The sequence below is a fragment of the Musca domestica genome, unplaced genomic scaffold (assembly GCF_030504385.1).
Source record: "Musca domestica strain aabys unplaced genomic scaffold, Musca_domestica.polishedcontigs.V.1.1 43, whole genome shotgun sequence".
Lineage (NCBI taxonomy): Eukaryota > Metazoa > Arthropoda > Insecta > Diptera > Muscidae > Musca > Musca domestica.
The window spans coordinates 5970170-5993126 of record NW_026712332.1 but is presented as its reverse complement, the minus strand read 5'-3'; the positions used below and the strand labels follow the sequence as shown (position 1 = coordinate 5993126).

The 22957-nt window shown below is 39.4% G+C and overlaps 1 protein-coding gene across 6 annotated transcripts in view; it reads left to right on the top strand.

Moving 5' to 3' along the window:
• Positions 1 to 21702, top strand: part of LOC101891137 (zinc finger CCCH domain-containing protein 18) — a 70836-nt gene extending 49134 nt beyond the window's left edge. For 2 of the 6 annotated variants that reach the window (XM_059127257.1, XM_059127259.1), the window contains 7 exons: positions 5487 to 6257; positions 19728 to 20253; positions 20312 to 20389; positions 20604 to 20783; positions 20838 to 20990; positions 21221 to 21503; positions 21551 to 21702. In XM_059127257.1, coding sequence (XP_058983240.1) covers positions 5487 to 6257; positions 19728 to 20253; positions 20312 to 20389; positions 20604 to 20783; positions 20838 to 20990; positions 21221 to 21417 — 1905 coding nt within the window. In that variant the 3' untranslated portion in view covers positions 21418 to 21503; positions 21551 to 21702. The remainder of the gene's footprint in view (positions 1 to 5486; positions 6258 to 19727; positions 20254 to 20311; positions 20390 to 20603; positions 20784 to 20837; positions 20991 to 21220; positions 21504 to 21550) is intronic. The other 4 variants (XM_059127260.1, XM_059127258.1, XM_059127262.1 and 1 more) reach the window with 4 other exon arrangements.
• Positions 21703 to 22957: the final 1255 nt, after the last annotated feature.

Below are 22957 nucleotides of genomic sequence, written 5' to 3'. Positions count from 1 at the left end.
ACCACGTGGGGTGATATCTCCGGAATTGTTCAACCTCTACCTCTCCGGAATTCCTCGCCCTCCAGACGGCATAGATATCGTAAAGTATGCGGATATTGTGCGATCACGACGTCGGGCCCTTTTGTTGTACACATATGTGTAAGATTTAATTACAACCACGCGCAGACAAGGAATATTTTCTTATAACGCGATGTTGTGAGCCATGCAGCCCTAGTGCTGCTGGCGAATATTAGTGCTACACAGTGGAAGAATATCCAGATCGAACATAGTAGATGTTTAATTGACCTCGTACCTCTTCTTCGTCCTCACATAGTCTACAGAAGTCAGGACTACCGTTATCCCATCTTGAGGGCAGATATCTGATACCGCAATGTCAAGTCAATAGGCTTACCGCGATTTTTAGATCAGCCCTGCTAATTGATAGATGGGAGTAGGTTCTTCTTCTCGAGATTATCGGCTTGATGTCCTCAGATACCTTACAACCGGTTCCCAAGTGCCATCTTCGACAATTTTCTTTGATTAGGGAACTTGTGAAACGGCAGACATAATACCTTATAGCTTGTTCGACGGTCTCACCGATCGGTAGTTCGTCAATTCATCAGCCATTTCATTCCCATGTTACTGGTACCCCAGAAAGCTGGGGTTTTGAGGGCTGCCTGTCTATTGACATACATAGCCACTAGTGCTGTTATAACAAAGTTCTCTTACCATTTCGGCGTATTCCAGAGAGATATCTTTGCTATAAAAAGATATATATGTTGGTAAACAGAAACACTTAACTGGATGGACCGGTGATTACATATGTCGATAGTCAAGCGGCACTGAAAACCCTAAATTTATGTATCATTAAATCTAGAGAGTGTTGGAACCCATTAAGCTTTGTTGGGTTCCAGTCCATTGTAACATGTCAGGTAATGAATCAGAAGACGTGGATCCGAGTCAAGAGATCGAGAACTCGGTGAAGCCATCCCTGTGCCACTTCTTCCGAGTGATACATAAACATTACTATGGTGTAAAGTGATGCAATGCTCTCTGGAAATTGATTAATATCGCTGAATACCGTGGACTTTGTCAAGACGTAGAGGAAACTGAAAAGGTAGCTCACTTACTGCGCCACTGTCCAACTCACTTCGGTATTAGACGTAGGCTTATGGACACGGTAGAAGAATGCAGGTAGGCGCAGGTGGGCGTAAATTGAACTGTACGGTTCTGATAAGCTACAGTATGTTATTTTGTTAAATGTTATATTCACCTGTGTTAGCAGGTCGAAGACTAAGTGAATCCAACAAAAATAATGGGACAGTTTTCACAAAAACTTTAATTAAACAGAAATACAAAATAACATGGGGAATCAATGTTATTTTGTATTTCTTCCAACTTTGATGTGGCCAAATCTTTATAATATTCTTGGTATTTGACTTGCTGGTTTATATTATTTACCCGTTAATGTCTTTGCCTAGTCATACGCTCTGACGTACTCGCCTTTTTGGGCTGGCCAAACGCCTCGCTATTAATTTCCATTTCTTCTATTCTATTCACCTATTTTCTTAATTAGGATGAACACAATGGACCAAAAAGTCTCCTTAAACCTAACCTAGGGGTTACATGAGTAATCATTTGTACAAAATATGTATCACGTCGGTCTACATTGTAATATAGTCCCCCTCAAATGAAGGTATTCGCTGATTTCAACTATTTCTTGGTCACATTTTTCAATATATTTACCGTTCTATGTGCGCTGTAGGACCTAGACATCCAATGTTCTTCCACCGGAGCGAGAATCCATTAAAAACTACAAATACCAATTTTTAGACAAATTCATGGAAAAATATGGGCTGTATCGTGATTTCAACAGACCGACAGACGGATCGTCGTCGCAATATGAGACTCCCTCGCAATCTCCTCAACAGCAATCTACGCAGCAGTTGACGCCACACATTGCTGTTCAGGTTCCGGATAATGCATCATTTCTCCAATTTAATTGTGATGGTAAGATCAACGAAATTGTAAGCTTTATGAGTCGGAAGAACATCAAGGTCGCAGCGATCCAGGAAACGAAGCTGAGTACCACCTGCAGGCTTCAAAGTTGTGATGGATACAACGTACTGAGGAAGGATCGCTCCAGAGGTGGAGGTGGAGGATTAGCGTTCCTATTGCACCACTCTGTCCAGTACAGACCTATCTGACCTGAGCTTGACTCTAGTGACCCCTGCATATAATGTATGGGAGTATGGTCAAATTTGGCCCGCGTTATATACCCAATATCAGTTCACTTTCGGTAGACAATAACTGTCTGATGCTAGGAGATTTCAATGACCATCATGAATTATGGAATTCCGTCCTAGGTAATGACCAGAGAGGCATGGCGCTGGCTGAGCAAATTGATAGCTCCACGTTTTGCACAGTGAATGAGGACGCGCCCACCAGAATAAGGGGAGACTGCCACAGTTCTCCGGACATATCCATCGTGTCCCCAGGTCTGACGAATGACGAAACTTGGCAATCAGTCATTTCTCTAGGCTCAGACCACCTCCTCATTATTATCGCCATCAATAGACCACCCGACTTCATTGACTCTGAACGCCGCACTTTCCTTAACCACGGGAAAGCTAATTGGCAAGAATTCAGAGAGTATACCAATCGCCGCTTCAGAGAACTGCCCAACCCATCTGGTGTTCAGGTAGCGGATAGGTGTTTCCGAGACATCATCAAAGCTGCAGCCGCTCGCTATATACCTGCTGGTCGAATACCTGAAATAAGAATAAGAAGAATTTCCCAGCAGAGGCAGCGGGATTAGCAAACGAGCGAGATGAGCTTCGCCGTACTAACCCTAATAACCCCAGAGTCAGGGAACTTACTCTGGAGGTAAACAGGTTAGTAGGTGAGCATAAGCGGCAAAAGTGGTTAGAACATCTGAAGCATTCCAACATCGGTACAGGAAAGAGTAAATTGTGGGCAACGGTTAAGTCGCTCTCGAACCCTGGGAAACAGGACGATCGGACATCTGTCTCATTCAACGGCGTAGACTTGACAGATCCGAAGAGGATTCGCGTGTTATTTTAACCTTCAGTTTGTATAGCACCCCGAGAGTGACAGGGCGAAGAGAAGGATCCTACGCCGTGTACGATCCCTTCCAGCCGAGGAGGTACCACCACAATTTACGTTGGCAGATGTTGCACAGGTCATCAGAAGCGCAAAGTCATCCAAAGCGCTTGGTCCTGACGGAATCTCAATGGTGATGTTGAAGCAACTGAATGAACCAGGAGTTGAGTATCTTACAAAGCTTTTCAATCTGTCGTTAGCCACCCTAGTAGTTCCCGATGCCTGGAAAATGGGCAGGGTGGTCCCGCTACTGAAGCCAGGCAAGGATGCCAGCAAAAAACTACATGTGTGGACGCCAGTCGTACGTGGAATTCAGAAACAAGAAGTCGAGCATCCGTAGAGTTAAACAGGGAGGTTCCCAAGGTGGGGTGATATCTCCGGTACTGTTTAACCTCTACCTTTCTGACATTCCACACCCTCCAGACGGCATAGAGATTATAACGTACGCATATGATTGTACGCTCGTGGCGTCCGGACCTATTATTGATGACATTTGCGATCGGTTAAACGCTTACCTTGTTGATCTTACCGCCTTTTTTACTGCGAGGAATATGAAGATATCCGCCACTAAGTCGACGGCCACACTTTTCACCACATGGACTGCGGAGATGGGGCTATCCTTGAATGTGCAGGTCGATGGTGCAATAATTCCGACCACCAACTACCCCAAGGTATTAGGGGTTACATTCGATAGCCTTTTTAAGTCGTCCGCACATACCACAGCTATCTGCGACAAGATTAGAAGTAGGAACAAGGTCCTCAAGTCTCTGACCGGCAGTACTTGGGGAGCTGATAAGGAAACCTTGTTGACCTCTTACAACGCGATAGGCCGGTCTGTGGTAAACTATGCGGCTCCGGTGTGGTCCGCCAACATCAGTGCTGCGCAGTGGAAAAATGTGCAGTTCTGCCAGAATGCCGCCCTTAGAACCGCAACAGGGTGCCTTCTCATGACACCTGTCGATCACCTACATGAGGAGGCGAAGGTCTTACCGGTGCGACAGCATAACAAAATGCTGTCAACGCATTACCTGCTTGGGTGTTATAGACAAAGCCATCCAAATCACCATCTTGTGGATAGGCAACCTCCGCCAAGGCACGTTAGGAAAGACCTTCATGATCAAGAGAGAGAGAGAGGTACAGAGGTATAAGAGAGAGCCTCTAGATCAACAGGCCTATTAAGCGGGACTGAATAGTATTCACTCTAATGCGGTCTCAGAAGCCATTGAAGGATATTGAGTGAATACTGTGCTAGGAGACCATCCCCCTCCCATCGCAGCTGAAGAACGAGAGCTGCCCCGATAAACCCGAGTAGTCTTGGCTCAATTACGATCCGGATGGTGCAGCCGCCTAAATCCTACTGGGCACGGATTAACGGCGATATGCAGAACATCTGCCCAGCATGTGGCACAGGCCCACATGATACGCAGCACCTATTTCGCTGCCCAGCCAAGCCTACTCACCTAACTCCAGTCTCGTTATGGACACAACCCATACAGGTTGCATCCTTTTTGAGACTAGACTTAGAGGCAGAACTGAGTCAGAAAATGGAAACCGAACGAACACGGATGTATGAGCTGCTACAACAACAACAACGGACTGAAATCGTTACATCGTTTTAGATATGCTGAGATTTTGCTGATCATGAATATATATACAAACAAATTATGCTACAAACGGAATGAAAAAGTTAATATGCCCACCTTTTCATGGTGGAGGGTATAATTAATAACTGATATAATTTCAATTAAGTCCATTTTATGTCCTTACCAACATGGTCTTCGGGTGGGATTGTTGACCATCACAAAATCTTATCCAAATTACCCCTATAGTTGCAATGGTATGCAAACTGATACAATATATACAGATTTTAGTAAAGCGTTTAATCGTGTAAGTCACTAGCTTTTATTATATAAACTAAATCTATAGGCTTCAGTAATAAATTATTGTCATGGATAGCATCCTATTTAATAGTCAGTTTGTAAAAGTATAAAGCAATATGTCAGGTGTCATAGATCCAGCACAGAATCATCTAATGTTTGTCTAGTTAAGTTCTTCATACGATATTTACGCAAACCGCATTTTATAATGAATTTCATAATAATCCGAGATTTATCAAGTTATAGAAATTTGCCAAGTTTCTAATTTACATAACATGCAAATTTTCGTGTTTTTTTTTTTTTTGGAATTTTCTTAGTTTTCCCATTAAGAATTTTAAATTTTTTCGTTCGAAATGACATTCTAGAACAATTTCACACAAAAATCTATCTTAAAAATAGCCTTTGTAAAAACTTTACCACTACGTATGCTTATTTTCAATCGAGTTATGTGTTAAGATTCTCAATGCTGCTTTCTTCTTCACACTTTAATTGTTTTCTACTTGATAGGATCTTGAAAAAAATATAGCTTCTAATGGAAGCGATGAAAAAAATTTGAATGGAAAAAGTGGTCTGGTTGGTGAATCATTGGAAGATTTGGTTAAAACTCATGATGACGATGCTCTTGACTTTGAAGCTGAAGAAGGAGAATGCAACGACGTTAGTAAAGATGATAATAAAACAGAAGAAAAGAACAACGATGAAACTACTTTGACACCTAAAACAAAGACTGCTGATAACGAAGAGCTTGAAGAAGGCGAAGTATCAGATGAAGATGAAAAGCGCCCGGAAGAAACTGAGCCGAAACCAGTATGCCGATTTTACACTAGAGGACAATGTACTTGGGGTATGAGTTGTCGTTTCCTTCATCCTGGTGTAACGGATAAGGGCAATTACACAATGTTCGATCTGGTCAGGCCTGTGCCATTGCTCCAGGGTGGAACTGCTGGAAGTAGGCCAGCAAGTTTCAATATGCATCCAGCTGATTACCATGATTATCGGACAGAACGTCCATCCTTACACCACAGAAGTGCCATTTCTCATGTTGGCAGTGTGTATACACCTGCGCATGAAGCTCGAACCATAACTGGAGATAGTCCCGTTGTAGTTGAAAGCGCATGGGAACGTGGTCTACGCACAGCAAAAGAAATGATGAGAAAGGCCAATAAAAGAAAGGAACAGGACATGGATTTTGAAGACAAGAAAATGCATTTGACATTATCACCAGACGAGTTGGAAAAAGATCCTTACTATGCAAAAGACCGGCTATCTCCAGCTGAGGTAAGTCCAAATTCACAGACATTATTTTGTATATAATAAGCAGTATTAGAAACCATGCAAAACTATAGTAGTACTGTCAATCAAAGACATTTAAAGCAAAATCATGAATTACGAGCATGTAAGAAAAATATAATTCGAGGAAGAAGGTATTATGAATACTCTCAAAATTGTTTTTCTCGAGAAAATAATCACTTGCAATACTTGAGGGAGTTTGCAAAGAAATTGAAAAACTTCACACAAAATGAATTAGAGAAATCATGATAAGAGGAATAATCTCTCGAGACAAATGCTTTCCGTGGGTATAGAATCCCGAGTAGACTCAAGAAATTTCACTATCAGGAGTCGTCTTCTACTTTTACTGATGTAACAACCACCATCGCACATTGTTGCCTCACTGGACAAAAATCCAACAATGACTTCCAAATATTTTCCTATATTAACAACTTATAGATAATAGTTCAGATAAGATGAATCTGAAAGAATTTGGTTAATAAATTAAGTAACAACGACAATATGATAGTCAAGTCAATATGATATTAGTGTAAAACTAGACATTTTCTGTTATTTTGTCACTTTTTGTCTTTTTTGACAACTGTAGACAATTATTTGTGCAGAGAAATTGTAATAGCAAAGGCATTAACCAAACAGCCAGGAACAACCAGTTCTTGTCAAAATATTTGCAGACCATCAGCTAGCTAAGAACTACACCTAAGTCTGTTTTTACACGGTAGATTGGTTCCAGAAGAAGCCGTGTAAAAAAAACCGTGTAAAAAAAGACGTTGATCTTATACAAAAATGGGCGATTTGTTCCTAATCTCTAAAACCTATTAAAATTAGCGAAAAACAAGAATTTTTAATTTTTTTTATTTTTTTCTTTACCAAACACGTCTTATTGCATTGACAGTTCACAAAATATTAACACGTTTCAATTGCTCTGACCAGTAAATTTTATTGTATGCACATAAAGGGAATTCCCCTAAATTAGTGCTATTCACATTTGCTTTGACCAGTAAAAATTGTTTGTACGCGCTAAAGGGGAATTCACTTAAATCTTTAAGCTAGTGTTCGCAAACTATCGATACTATCGATGGTTTCAGACTTTTTTTCTTTCATAAATACTTTTTTGTGATATGTACATACTTCGCAAAAATTAAATTTGACAAAAAAAATTAAGTACATAAAATTTCAACTCGTGCTAAATGGAATAAAATCGTGTAAAAAAATGAAAAATTTTCAATTTTCAAACCGTGTTATATCAAAACCGTGTACAAAAAGACCGTGTAAAAACAGACTTAGGTGTATATATTTTAAATATGAAGAACATCAGACCAACACTGCGGAATTGAAACCCAAATCTTTGAAAAACTATGTGTCGGATATATCCAAATCTACACCGACATTAAAGGCTCAAATACATTTTATAGTATACTTTGAGGAGCTCCTAACAACTTTCACTCATCATCATCATCAGGGATTGAACTTAAAAACAAATAAAATACATTTTAATATTTTATAAACAATTAACAAATACAAGTAATTACATTTATTATATTCTCAAAACAGTTTTATTTCCACATCACCTTACACAGATTTTCAGACTAAACCTTTTTGTGTCTTTCTATCGTGTTTTTATAATTTTGCGCACAGTGTTCTGTGTGCGATTTATAGTTCATTCTATTTTCTACATGGACATTAATTATATGAAGCAAGCAAACGTTCTAAAAACCCAGGTATATAAGTGGAGCGTTTGTAAATTTTCCCAGGTTTTTGTTCCCTATTGTCCAGTCTTTTGTATCTCACGTGTCTTATAAGTTCGTTGATCGTATTGTCAGGGAAATCGTTCATCTTTAAGATATTTTTGATTTTATTAATATTATTAGAATGAAATTTATCGTCGCTGGTATTTAGTACTCTGTGAACAAAGTTAATGGCTGTATTTATATGGATTCTCCGTGGGTGTTTGAAATGGTAATTTATTAACCTTCCTGAGAACGTTGGTTTTTGATACAAGTCTACAAATAGAAAATTGCCTTGTCTTAGTACAATGGCGTCAAAGTATGGTAGTCGGTGGTCCAATTCACATTCCATTGTGAATTATATGTTCTTGTTGTACATTTTCAGGGCCATCATGGTGTTGTCAACCAGGTCCTTCTGCACATTGCAAAATATGTTGTCGACATATTTCGTTAATATTCTTGGTTTTATGGGTAAAGTTTTCATGGTTGTATTAAGTAACTCTTCCATGACAATATCAGCGATTATAGGGGAAATAGGTGATCCCATTGACATACCTTTTAATTGTTCAAATATTTTCTTATTATATACAAAATATCTGGAGTCTTTTGTGCATATTCGTGTATTCCTGAATGATGTTCCACTTTTCTTTTATTGTGTTTATTGCCAAGTTTACAGGAATACTTGGAAATAAGGATACAACGTCAAACGATATTGGTATCTCATTGTCATTTATATATTGGTTGTTAACCCTTAATTTAAATTCAACAGCGTCTTTTATATAATATTACTATAAATTCCCTCGTTATACATTTTAAAATTGATGCAATTTATTTGTTTGTAGTTTTAAAAATTGTTTACGTATAAGAGGTGTTTACTGTATTTATTGTAAGATTGTTTTTATTTATAATGACGTGCTTTTGGAAAGGCCATTCTTTGTAAGAGTGGCACGTATTATAACTTTTATCAAATTCATTTTATTTTGGAGGGTATATTAAGTTTGTCATTCCGTTTGTAACACCTCGAAATACACATTTAAAATCCCACAAAGTATATATATTCTTGATCAGCATACAATTCCATGTCGATTTAGCGATGTCCGTCCGTCTGTGGAAAACATTCTAGCTTCCGAACGAATTGAAGTAAATTGATAAAATTTTGCTCAAATGTATGTTATGTCTGCAGGACTTTTGGTACTGAAAATGGGCCATGTAGGTTCAAGTTTTGGTATAGCCCCCATATAGCGGTCCCGATATTCGGTATTTTGATGATTTTAGCGACATTATTCACTGGAATAATTTCATATTTGGTATTTGAAGTTCGTAATGGATACTACAGCCTAAGACAGAAAATTTTCTGTGCAGGTCCACCTCTTTGTATAGCCCCCATATAACGGTACATCCCGATATTCGGTATTTTAATGATTTTATGGACATTTTTTCACCAAAATTGTTTCAAATTTGGTATTTGAAGTTTGTAATGGATATTACAGCCTAAGACAGAAAATGTTCTGTGCAGGTCCACGTCTTCGTATAGCCCCCATATAACGGTTCCTCCCGATATTCGGTATTTTGATGATTTTAGCGAATTTATTTACCGGATTTGTTTCAAATTCGGTATTTGAAGTTCACAATGGATACTACAGCCTAAGACAGAAAATTTTCTGTGCAGGTCCACGTCTTTGTATAGCCCCCATATAACGGTACATCCCGATATTCGGTATTTTAATGATTTTATGGACATTTTTTCAGCAGAATTGTTTCAAATTTGGTATTTGAAGTTCGTAGTGGATACTACAGCCTAAAACAGAAAATTGTCTGTGCAGGTCCATGTCTTCGTATAGCTCCCATATAACGGTACCTCCCGATAGTCGGTATTTTGATTTTATCGACATTGACGATTTTTGTAAGTTTCGCATTTGAATATTGTAATGGCTTATGAAAAATGTTACCTACGCAGGTTCATGTCGTCGTATATATTCGGTATTTTTAAGATTTTAACAGAATTTTTAACGGATTTTATTGTATTTGAGAATTGCCAAATTCGTTCCAAATGGTGAAGGGTATTCAAAGTTCGGCCCGGCCGAACTTACAGCTTTTTTACTTCTTATTCGTTTCTATTTTACTCGACGTTTATAGATATTTTAAAAATGTTACAATTCTTAATTTTTTTCATGAGTATCCTTTATTTCAATCTTAAAAAATAGTTTATATATAATTTTTAAATTTTTCCGATTAAATGTAAGTGTTAAAACTATTCACTGAAAACTAGTCTAGAACTTAGTGTACCAAATTTGGTCCATATATGTTCACAGTTATGTATAGTCCCGATACGTCTTCATTCGATATTACATTGAAAAATTTTGACGGAAATACTGGAGAGTTCAGAGAAAGAAATGGGAAAGGAACTTTTCTTTTATTTTTTGTATTGTTTAATTTATTGAATCTTTCATATATTGAATCTATCTTATGTACTAATATTTTTATAGGGAGGTTGTCAATACAATCACCCCATATTTTTTCATGCTTTAATTATTAATTATTGTTTTTTTATGATATAGATTTGTGTTATTTTGTGGGCTTGTGGATACAGTTATATTCGTGAATTGATTGAGTAGGTAGTTAAGATTAGTTTAGATACAGATATATCTAAGTGACGGACTACAGAAATAGTCTTACGGATATAATGTTGCTTTGTTTAGATACAGTTATATCTAATCATCCCGCGGACTACAGTAATAGTCTTATCGATTTCTTCACTAATCTTCCCGCGGACTACAGTAATAGTCTTTTCGATTTTTTCACAGAAGCAGCTTCCAATTTAGCATACTACTACCTGTAGAAGTATAACAGTGGGCGACGTTCAATTGGCCGGACAAGAGCTGAAAATAATGAGAGCGTCAGACAAAAAAATAAATTATATGATAGAAAGAGTGTCACGTCTCCGAATAGTAGGAGTTGGCGGGCCAAGTTATTTGGGTGCTCGGATAGTTTGTTTAAGTACTTGCGGCAAAGCTTCTTTATTTCTTCTTCAACAGTAAGTATATTTAGGTCCTTGTGGATGTTTGCGTTCCTTATGTACCATGGTGCATCTTTAATAGATCGAAGAATATTCGACTGTCTTCTTTGTAGTTTACTTACGTTAGAGGCACTAGCTGTTCCCCAGAGCTGTATGCCATACGTCCAAATTGGCTTTATTATAGTCATATATAGTAGGACTTTATATTCTAATTTAATAGAAGAACGTATACCAATTAACCATTCAAGATTGGCCTTTTTTAGTTTAATTTGTGTGATTTTTGCATCGATGTGTTGCTTCCATATAAGTCTTCGGTCCAGGTGCATTCCGAGATATTTTACGGTATCTTTCTGTGGAACTTGAGTATTAAAGATTTTTATCGTGGGGCAAAGTTCATGTATGCACTTGCTTGCATTTACCGATATTCTCCATTTTGTCAGCCAATTTTCGAGAAGATATACATGGTATTGTAGTTTTTCCGACGCAATCAGAGGATCCTTGTGTATGCTAATGAAGGCAGTATCATCAGCAAACGTTGAGGTTAGAGTTTCATTGGTTGTGGGCATATCGGCAGTAAATAACACGTACAGAATTGGTCCTTAGATACTACCCTGTGGGACGCCAGCCAATATATTTCTCGAATTTGAAAGAATGTCTTTCGATTTGACAACAAACGTACGATTTGACAAATAACTACAAAAAAGTTTATGAGTGTTTTTAGGTAGAGTTTCACAAATTTTGTATAGAATTCCAAGATGCCAGACTCTGTCAAACTCTTGGGAAATGTCTATAAATAGCGCCGAGCAGTATTCCTTCCTTTCGAATGCCATTCTAATGTTTGTAACTATGCGGTGCACTTGCTCAATAGTACTGTGGTTCTTACGGAAGCCGAATTGGTGGTCGGGGATAATATTGCTATTTGTAATATGGGGAGTTAACTTCCTTAGTAATGTTGTTTCGAACAGCTTTGAGAGTATAGATAGAAGACCGATGGGTCTATACGATTTTACCTGCGTTGGATCTTTTCCAGGTTTCGGAATCATTACTATTCCAGATTCTTTCCATACAGACGGGAAGTACCCTACTCGAAGAATGTTGTTAAATATAAATAACAATAGTTTAACGGCCGGTGTTGGTTGTTGTTGTTGTTGTAGCAGTAGTACATGTGTGTGTTTGTGTTCTGCTAATCTGGTTCCAGCTCCAGGTTTAGAAATTCGGCTACTTTAACGGGCTGTAGCCAGAGATCCTCTGGAGTGAGTTGGGTAGGTTTGGCTGAGCAATTAAAAAGGTGTAGCGTATTGTGCGGGCCTGTATCACACGCCGGGCAGGCGTCACGCACATCTTCATCAATTCGTGCCCAATACGAATTGAGGCGACTACACCATCCTGAACGTAATTGCGCCAAAACTACCCTGGTTTGTCTAGGCAGCTGACGTTCTTCGGCTGCAATGGATGGGGGGTGGACTCCGAGGACGGCATTCACTTTATAACTGCTAATAGCATCCGCGACTGCATCGGTGTGAATGCCACTCGGACCTGCCTGATAGGCTTCTTGATTTAGAGGCTCTCTCTTGTAGCGCTGGACCTCCCTCTCTAGATCATGTATGTCCTTCCTGACACGCCTGGGTGGGGGAGAGTTATCCACCATATGATGGTTGGGATGGCTCTCACGGTAACACCCAAGCAGGTACTGCAACGAAAGCATATGATTATGCTGACGTAAGGGAAGGACTTTCGCCTCCTCATGTAGATGGTCCACTGGTGTCATGAGGAGGCACCCTGTCGCAGTTCTCAGGGCAGCGTTCTGGCAGGTCTGGATATTCTTCCACTGCGTAGCACTAGTATTCGCAGACCACACTGGAGCCGCATAGTTGACCACAGACCGACCTATCGCGTTATAAGAGGTCAACAAGGTTTCTTTGTCCGCACCCCAAGAGCTGCCGGCTAGCGCCTTGAGGACCTTGTTCCTACTTTTCATCTTGTCGCAGATAGCTGTGGCTTGCGCGGACGACTTGAACATGCTGTCGAACGTTACCCCAAGAATCTTGGGGTAGTTCGTGGTCGGTATTAAATTCCCCTCGACCTGAACATTCAGCTGTGTTCTCATCTCCGCAGACCATGTGGTAAAGAGTGTGGCCGTTGATTTCGTGGCGGATATTTTCATATTCCTCGCGTGGAAGTATGCGGCAAGCTCCGCGAGATAGGGGTTCAACCTTTCGCATATGTCATCGACCACTGGACCCGACGCCATGATCGTACAATCATCCGCATACGTTACGATCTCAATGCCGTCTGGAGGGCGAGGAATTCCGGAAAGGTAGAGGTTAAACAGTTCCGGAGATATCACCCCACCTTGGGGAACTCCCTGTTTCACTCTACGGGCTTTGGACTTCTTGTTCCGGAATTCCACGTACGACTGGCGTCCACACATATAGTTGATTATCCAACGTTTCAAACTTGGCCGGAGGGTAGTTCTCTGTACGTCCTCAAACAGTGTGGCATGATTGACCGTATCAAATGCCTTTGATAGGTCAAGGGCTACCAACACTGTTCTGTCACACGGCCTGTTCTGGTTTAGTCCTCTACTAATATGTGTGGAAATGGCGTGTAATGCTGTTGTGGTACTATGTTGTGGACGGAATCCGTGCTGGTGGTTGGCAACTGCATAGCTTCCTCTAATGCTGGGGAGGAGTAAAGCCTCAAGAGTCTTTGCTACTGGCGACAAGAGCGAAATCGGCCTGTACGATTCGCCTTTACTGGCATCCTTGCCTGGCTTCAGTAGCGGGACCACCCAGCCCATTTTCCAGGTTTCGGGCACTATGTGGGTGGCTAGCGACAAATTGAGAACTTTCGTTAAGTACTCGACTCCCGGCGTATCCAGCTGCTTCAACATTACCATTGAGATTCCGTCCGGGCCCAACGCTTTGGATGACTTAGCGTTACGGATGACATTTGCAACATCACCCATCGTAAACTGTGGTGGTTCCTCATCGGCGGGAAGAGATCTGATACGACGTAGTACTCTTCGCTTCGCCCTATCACTCTCGGGGTGCTCGACAAATTGTCGGTTAAAATATTCCGCGCACCTCTTCGGATCAGTCACCGTTACGTCGTTAAAAGTGACTGAGGTCCTATCATCCTTTTTTCCAGGGTTCGAGAGCGACTTAACCGTTACCCACAGCTTACTCATATCGGTTCCAATGTTGCAGCACTTCAGATGGTCTAGCCACTTTTTCCTCTTATGCTCCTGTACCAACCGGTTGACTTCCACTGTCAAATCACTGATTCTAGGATCAGTAGGGTTGGTACGACGGAGATCATCACGCTCGTTTGCTAATCCCGCTGCCTCTGATGGGAAGTTTGGTCTTATCTCGGGTATTCGACCAGCAGGTATATAGCGAGCGGCTGCAGCTCTGATGATGTTTCGGAAAATCCTTTCTGCTACCCGAACATCAGAAGGGTTGGGCAGTTCTCTGAAGCGGCGGTTTGTGAATTCTCTGAACTCTGGCCAGTGAGCTTTCCCATGGTTAAGGAAAGTGCGGCGTTCAGAGGTTATGAAATCGGGCGACCTGCTTATGGAGACGATTATCGGAAGATGGTCTGAGCCAAGAGAAATGACGGGTTGCCAAGTCACGTCATTTATCAGACCGGGTGACACTATGGTTAAATCTGGCGAACTGTGACACTCTCCTCTTATTCGGGTGGGGGCATCCTCGTTAACCGTGCAGAATGTGGAGCAGTCAATCTGCTCTGCCAGCGCTGATCCCCTCTGGTCATTACCTAGGACGGAATGCCACAACTCATGGTGGGCATTAAAATCCCCTAGTACCAGGCGGTTATTGCCTACCAATAATGGGCTAATATCAGGCAAATAACGTGGTTCACAGCTATTAATCGGCGGGATATACACATTAAGCACCTCTACCTCGGCAGTTCCACACTTGACTGCTACCCCCATACATTCCATGTATGGGTCACTAGAGACTAGCTCAAGCGAGATAGGTCTGTACTGAACAGAATGGTGTAACAGGAACGCTAATCCCCCACCTCCACTTCTGGTGCGATCCTTCCTTAGTACGTTGTAACCATAACAACGTTGTAGGCTGCAATTTTCATTCAGCTTGGTTTCCTGCACCGCTGCGATCTTAATATTCCTCCGACTCATAAATTCCACTATCTCATCTATTTTGCCTCGAAGTCCGTTGCAATTGAATTGCAAGAATGATGCACAATCCGGAGTTGGAACAGCAACATGTGGCGTTAGGTGCTGCGGTGTTGGTTGCTGTTCTGGAGACTGTGGTGGAGTGCCATACTCCGACGACGTCTCTGACGAGGACGACGAAGAAGAGGACTCGCTGGGGACTACGTTACTGCAGCAAGTCGCAACATAATCCCTTTCGCTGTAGTCTCGCAAACGCCTTAATCCGGAACAGTTCTTGAAATGCACCCACTCTCTGCATCCATTACATCGCACCGAGACAGATCTGTGGTGGATGACGTTCTGACAAACCGAGCAGAACCAAGGTCCGGGGTTTTCCTCAATCCCGGCACGGACCAATAAAATCCGGAGCAAGCATTCCGGGATATGCTGCTCCCAATGCAGAAAAATAAACAAACACAAACATGTACATACTGGGTTGGCAGCCGCTGGCCGAAACTGGAATCTTGTTGTTTCGGGTCAATCCGGTATCGTAGAACCCGCTGCCGTGGGATTGGCCGGTGTTGGTAGTTTCTTGAGCATGTTTGGAGTAATTCTATCTTTGCCCGGGGATTTTTTTAGTTTTATCGAGGCTATAGAACTTTCGATTTCTTTTAGAGAAAATCGTATTGGATTCGGAACAATGTCGTCAATTAAAGGTTGAACAACTGTCGATGGTCCGGGATTTGGGGTAAATACAGATTCAAGATGTTCGGCAAATGCGTTTACTTTTTCTTCTGTAGATCTTGCCCAAGTCCCATTTTCTAGGCGAATTGGAGATTCGTGGGCGATAGGTCTTTTCAAGTTTTTTTAGGTTTCGCTCTTCATTTAATCTGAGTGCTTGTTGTAAGAGTTTTTCACATTCTTTTAGTTTTTCCCGAAACCTAGGTGATTGGTGCTTCTGCCATTCTCTTCTGGCCTTCCTTTTATCAGACACGAGTTTTCGAATGGTCGATGGATTATAGGAATTATTTTCTAGTTTTGAAAATTTAGTGGGAGTGGCAACATTGACAGCGGTATTGACTATCGAAGTAAATATTTTAACTGCATTGTCAATTTCTTCTCCGGACTTTAGAGGAGTGTTAGAATTCACATGTGTACTGACATATTTTTTGTACTTCATCCAGTTTGTATATTTATTTGGTAGATAATCCGGGAAGTTGCGAATTGAACATCATTTAATGTTATTATAGTTGGGGAATGGTCTAACGACAAGTCAAACGAGGGTAGCACGGACATTTGTCCCCTCTTAATATTCTTTGTTACCGCAAAGTCAATTAAGTTAGGACATTTTTGCAGGTCTGAAGGCCAGTAAGTAGGCTGGCCAGTAGATAACACGTCCAGTTTAGCGGACGAAATGGAGTTTAAAAGCTGTCTACCTCTGGGTGTAATAAGTCTAGATCCCCAGAAGGTGTGTTTGGCATTATAATCTCCAGCTGCAATGAATCTACTACCAAGAGATGAGAAAAAGTGTGCGAATTCATCTTTGCTTATACTATGTCTCGGAGGACAATATATAGCAGATATAGCTGTATTCGTTGAAGATAGTGCAACTGTTGTAGCTTGTAGGTGGTCAAACTTATATTCTGGCATGGGGTAATGCTGAATTTTATTAGAAATTATCACCGCGGTGCCACCGCAAGCTCTCCCACTAGGGTGTTTAGTGTCGTATGTACTGTAACCGGTTATTCTAAAACAGTTTCTAGAAGTGAAATGAGTTTCAGATACCAGTAAAATGTGTATGTTGAGTGAGTGAATAAAGTTTTCGACCTCGTGTTTATGTTGGCTTAAGCCGTTTGCGTTCCAAAAACATATTCGAATTTTATCTATTTTTGTTTTAAAACTATTTGCATAATCATAGATTGATTTCTCACAATATCTTGCATCATGCTTTGCATACTTGTCATAAAAGAATTCATGGTGACGATTAGTTTTTCGATAGATGATTCTATATTTGAATTTTTATAGTTGGGTGAGTCATTTCTCAATGTATCAGAATATAAGTATTGCATATTCTGTGAGGGGAGATTGTAATTAGGAGCGGTGGTTTCATTCCTCTTGTTTAGCTCAGGGAACTCAGCTGTTTTGATATTAAATTGTAGATTTTCCCGTACCCGGTAGCTTGTAGGCTTTTTTGTGGCTAAGCTAGATTTTGTTAAGTGGATATATACAGGACATCCTCTGTAGTTTGCAGTATGATTTCCACCGCAATTGCTGCACTTTTTGACGCTTGGGTCAGTTTTGGGATGTGGACATTCCGATGATTTGTGGAGGTCACCACAAGTAACACAAACCGATAGCAATTTACAATACGTTTTGGTATGCCCATACTCTTGGCAGTTTGTACATTGAGGTTGGCCTTTTCTTTTTTGAGGTTCTTCAATTTTCACACCGCGATTACAAAGAAGCCTAAGGCTATAAATTGGATGAAATTGTCCCTTTTTCGTTAGTTGCGAAGATTCGTATGTTAGTTCTACTTTAAACATAGGTTGCGGTCCCTTTTTCGTTAGTTGCGAAGATTCGTATGTTAGTTCTACTTTAAACATAGGTTGCGGAACTTTATCTTTATTGAAAATTTTGATGATAGACTTTGTTTCGAATCCTTCTGCTGCGAGAGCATCTTTTATGTCCTGTGTGGGTGTAGAACTATGAAGCCCTTTAATGACGACGACTAGTCCTTTTGAGCTCTTGATCTGATAGGTGTAATAATTCTTCTTCTCAGAATCCAGAGCACGAACTAGGTCCTTATAATGCGACTCAGTATAAGTTTGTATTTTCGTCTCTTGGAGATTTCCTCTCTTAAGAGATACCACGTGAAAATTAGGTTTACCCAATATTTGGGAGAGTTTGTTCACAAGATTGTTTGTAGTTTCTTCGCGAAGATATAGTGGGGGAGGTTTTTGGGATCTAACCGGTTGTATCATTTCATCAGTCTCGTTATTCGAGCCGAGAATTGAGAATCTGTTGCTGCGGTCATTGATTATAGACTTTTGGGTTTTAGCTTTTGGTTCCTTGGTTGGAGTTCTAGAACTAGCCTTTCGCTTTGTTACTAAGACATATCGGTCCATGCCTGGAGGAACTATGTTTTGCTTCTTGTTTTTTTTCAAGAGACGCATGCTTACTTGAAGCGATAGTTTCTTGATGTACAATCGCATCGTGTGATAGCACCTTGATAGAATTTATTTTGGGCGTGTTTACATTGTTTTGTTTATATGACATTTCTGTTGTTTCGTTGGGAGTAGTCTCACCTGGCAAGTTTTTGTCATGAAAAACTCTCGGCGATGCCGATTTAGAACGGCTTTGGGGTTTAGCTGTAAGATACCAGCTTTCGTGGCGTTTGGCGCGGTTGAGCTGAAATCTTTCGACGTCAACTTAAGGTATACGTTTTGCCCGTTCTCACTTACATTTTTCTCTTCCGTATGAGAGAGTGACATACACTTGTTGTTGTTAACACTTTAACAAACCGATTTATGTGCTTGGGGAAAAAGAGGATAAAGTAGAAAAAAACTATTTTGCAAAAATTCTTAATAAAAAGGATTTTTTAGCAGGCTTTTTTTTAGATTATATTTCCTGAGTTTATTTAGTAGCGTACTGTTTGCTTTTATATTATTTATTTTGCTTTGCTTGTGAAAAAAACACCTTTCATTAGCAACGAAAAATAAAACGCGTTCGTACTTAACGCCGGCGAATGGGAAGGAACTTTTGGTGGTAAACGTTACCATCATATTTGAATGATTAGTATTAAGAATGAATTGAATAAAAAAAGCATGAAAGAAATAGAAATCCGTAGATAAACATAGAAGTTTGCACGTTAAAAGAAGGTCAAATTTAAATAGTTCAGTACATTGTTGAATAAATAATTAAGCAAATTAATGTGGAACAGGCAAATGCAGGCACACGTACCTTCAATGAGCCTAATTCACTCCACACTCACAATCAGAACCAAATAGGGAGAACATAAAGTGTGACACTCTGCTCGGCGATTGCGATTCTCTGTTTAATTTTGAGTCACCGACAGAAATCGGTAGAATTAAAACGCTTATAATCTTGGTATATAAAGAAAATTATCGGCAAGTTAATAAATTAAGTTATTTTAAAATTGCCAATGAATGAATCGATAAAAAGGAAATACACCACGATGTTCAAAAAAAAAAAAGAAAGATGAAAAATGCATTGTGAAATTTTCAAGACTAATTGTTTTCGCACAATGTACAAAACAAACAATATTAGAAATAATAAATTTCGCTAAAAATATATTTGATTAAAGTTCATCTAATTTCATAATTGCCAAATGTAGATTGTTGCTTTCCATATCGGCATGTTTAACCGAATAGTTCGTAGGTTTGGTATAGCTCAGCAAATTCTGAACACAGAAAATAGTCAAATGATCATTTATCTAAATTTTTTAATAAACGCTTTTTTATAAGTGGGTTTTTGTGAACCTTTTGGCACATGTTTCCCCTAAGTGCGATGGTTTGTTTTAACCGAATTAAAAAATGTATGTATTTTTTCACTGTCAGGTCATTCGTCATCCTTTGTACCCAGAAGCTGTAAGTGATGTATATGGTCCAGGTGAGCGCTATGGTCGTGGCCCTCCAGCAGCCCATTACGATGATGTGGATCCTTATGGTCGCTCGGCACGATATAGAGAGCTTCCACCACATCGTATGCCGCAATACGAAGATGATAGGCGTTTACGTCCTACAAGAGAAGTCATAGTACAACGAGTTGAACCAGTTGGACGCGGGGATGAGTGGAATGATCCATGGATGAGGTCTAAATCTCCAGGTGGCAGAGGTTCCTCCAGAGATCGGGCCGACAAAAGAAGAAGGGATCGCCGAAGTTACAGCAGTAATTCATCGTACACAAGTTCTAGTAGTTCACAGAGCGACTCCAGTTCGGATTCCAGCCGGTCTCTTAGTTCACGCGAAAATCACCGACGACGTTATGCAAGCAATTCACAAAAATCACCTACGTCGCGCAGAACAGGCGGAAGATCTTTGAGATCCCCTTCTCCGTCAACAAGAAGATCTAGGCGTACTCCAAGTAAGTTGTGTTTGAAAAACTTTACATAATTTAATTTTTACATTTGAATTGCACGCAGCAATTGATGAGCTCAAAAATGATCTAACGGAGTTGAAATCAAATTTAGTTATCGAGAAAGACCATAATTTCTTAAAAGGTATAATATTTCTTAATTATCATATTTGTTCTTTCTCTTGGTAATATAGGAGTCGAGTTTTATCGCTGTATAATTAATATTGATCTTAATTTTTATTATCGTAATTATGACATGAATGGAAAATGAAGATATTTATTAATGTCGTTGATTTAATATATTTAATATTTTTGTATTTTTAAAATTTCTTTAAAAAGAGTATTTCTTCGTTTGACAGGTTTACACCATTCACCATCTTCAAAACGGAGAACAAACTCTTCTTTGTCCCCAGTATATAACAAAGGTAATGTATATAGCCCTGTTCATAAGAAAAAACGCGCTTCACCAGTTTCAAAAAAAACTCATACTGGTCGAACAAAGGTTAGGCGTCGACACTCATCATCTTCTTCAGACTCTGGTATGTATTTCTTTAGTTCATGAAATGGGAAACTTGCATAATATATTATTTTAGAAGTTTCGTCGGACTCCACTGCTTCTGAAACGGAATCAGATTCAGGTTCATCATCTTCAGGGAGTTCTTCCCGCTCCAGGGATAATTCGCCACCCAAACGTTCGCGCCCTTCTGAAAAAACAAGTGCAAGCGGACGAAAGGTTATTAAAAAGGGTAAGATTTTTAAAGAAATGTTATAAAAAGGAGCTTATATTAAAAAACTTGAGCCATTTTTTTTGATACAAAGCAATTCAATAAATATTCTTTATTGGTAAACAAAATTATTTTCGAGCTTAAGGTGAATATTCTGTTTTGAACTCAAGATCGAAGATGGCCTTATTTAATAGCATTGTAAAAAACCCAAAAATAACGAACAAACTTTTGTATAAATTTTCTCTTCTTAGTGGAACCTCCAAAAAAAAGGTCACCAATAACTATAGAACTGAAGAAACCAGCAGCGGTAGGAGTTTCTGCACTAGCTTCTCCTGCACATTCAACCCCCTCGGAGAGAGACAATAAAAAGTCCAGACGGGAGGAACTTCTGAAGCAATTACGCGCCGTTGAGGACGCAATCGCTAAAAAAAGATCAAAACTGGCATAATGAATAGGCCGTAATATAAATATTCCAGTTTTATTGGTTCTTTTTCCATTTAAGCTACATTGACAAAATAATAAAATAAAGTTGCAGTAAGAATAACTATATTTTACAGAATGAATTTTATCACTTTTTGCAGCATCTATTTCAGGAAGAACGGAGTTAACTGTCCCGAAAGGCAACTTATAAAATTACCGTCCGCTAGTCAGTCCGTTTATACATGAATTGTTTATCTGTTCTTGTACCCATAATGTTTTTAATTTCTTGAAATATAATAATTAGTGTTCATTATTATTTTGTTATCACTTTTGGTAAGTGTGACCGAACAATAATTTTAAAAGATTTAAATACATTAATATTACAACAAATTTTTGATGGAAGCATGGATGTTAACTATTACACCCTCGAAGTTCATATATGAATATATTCTAATTAAGTTTCTTGACTATGGCTAACAACAAATAATATATAAATTACTATATCGGGCTAACCAGCAAAAATTCTAATTACATATTAAGTTACCAACTCAGTTATTAACAAGCTCATGCCACATGAAGTCAGTAGTTATTATTCGGCATATAATAGCCTGTTTTTATAAAAGAAAGGTTTTGTAACAAATAAATACGAGAGAAAACGTCAGAAAATACCTATCTTTTTCAACAGACATTGGCTATTTGTTACAAATTCAAGCTAAACTTGTATGTGTATGATGGGACATTAACACATAAGCGGTTTTAACACATCATGATGATGATGTGTCTGACATTTTTCAATTTCTTGATAAATTTTGAATTTATTGGGGTTGCTAAAGCAGCACAATTCCTAATGAAATTAAATAAGAAATTTACTGTTGTTTATATAAAAACAACGTTTGCTTAGTAGTGGAAAAAATGGTTTACAAGTGGTAAGGAAGGGAAGGGAATAGCATGGTTTCGGAAGGAGCCACCAATCGTTATCTCTTCCCTTGGTTTTTGTCTGTCGGTATGACAAAAACTTTTTTACTGGATTGACGAGATGAATGGAGTAGGAGCCGTAAAATTGAATTAAACTAAAATTCTTTTGACATTTCATCTAAATCTTACTACTGCACCTATAAACATTTTTATCTCTTTCCACTTGTTATGAATTCGTTTACGTTTACAAAACGAAATGTCTATTATTAGAACAGAGTTGGCATTTTTTTGGCGGTACTGTTGTAACAAACAAAATCGGCTTAAATGGCTACGCTTGGTGCGATGTTATGGATGCAGATAGTGGGTGAACTTAAGAAATTGCTATAAATTAAGTCAGTTGCGAGACTATGGCAAAATATATTACGTTGCGGTATGCTGCAGCAACATAGTTCCCACGGGTCGACATCTTCGAAGTCCACCGCAGTTCTTATACTGCTTTTCCAAGTCCGGATTGTGAATCGTTTTTGTAGTTCAATTACAACGAACTTCGAGGAAAAATATATGAGAAGGTGATACGGTATAACTGAAATTTAGAAAACTTAGTTCAATTAAAACTTCATCCTACAACATTGTTATATTTAGAACGTATTGAG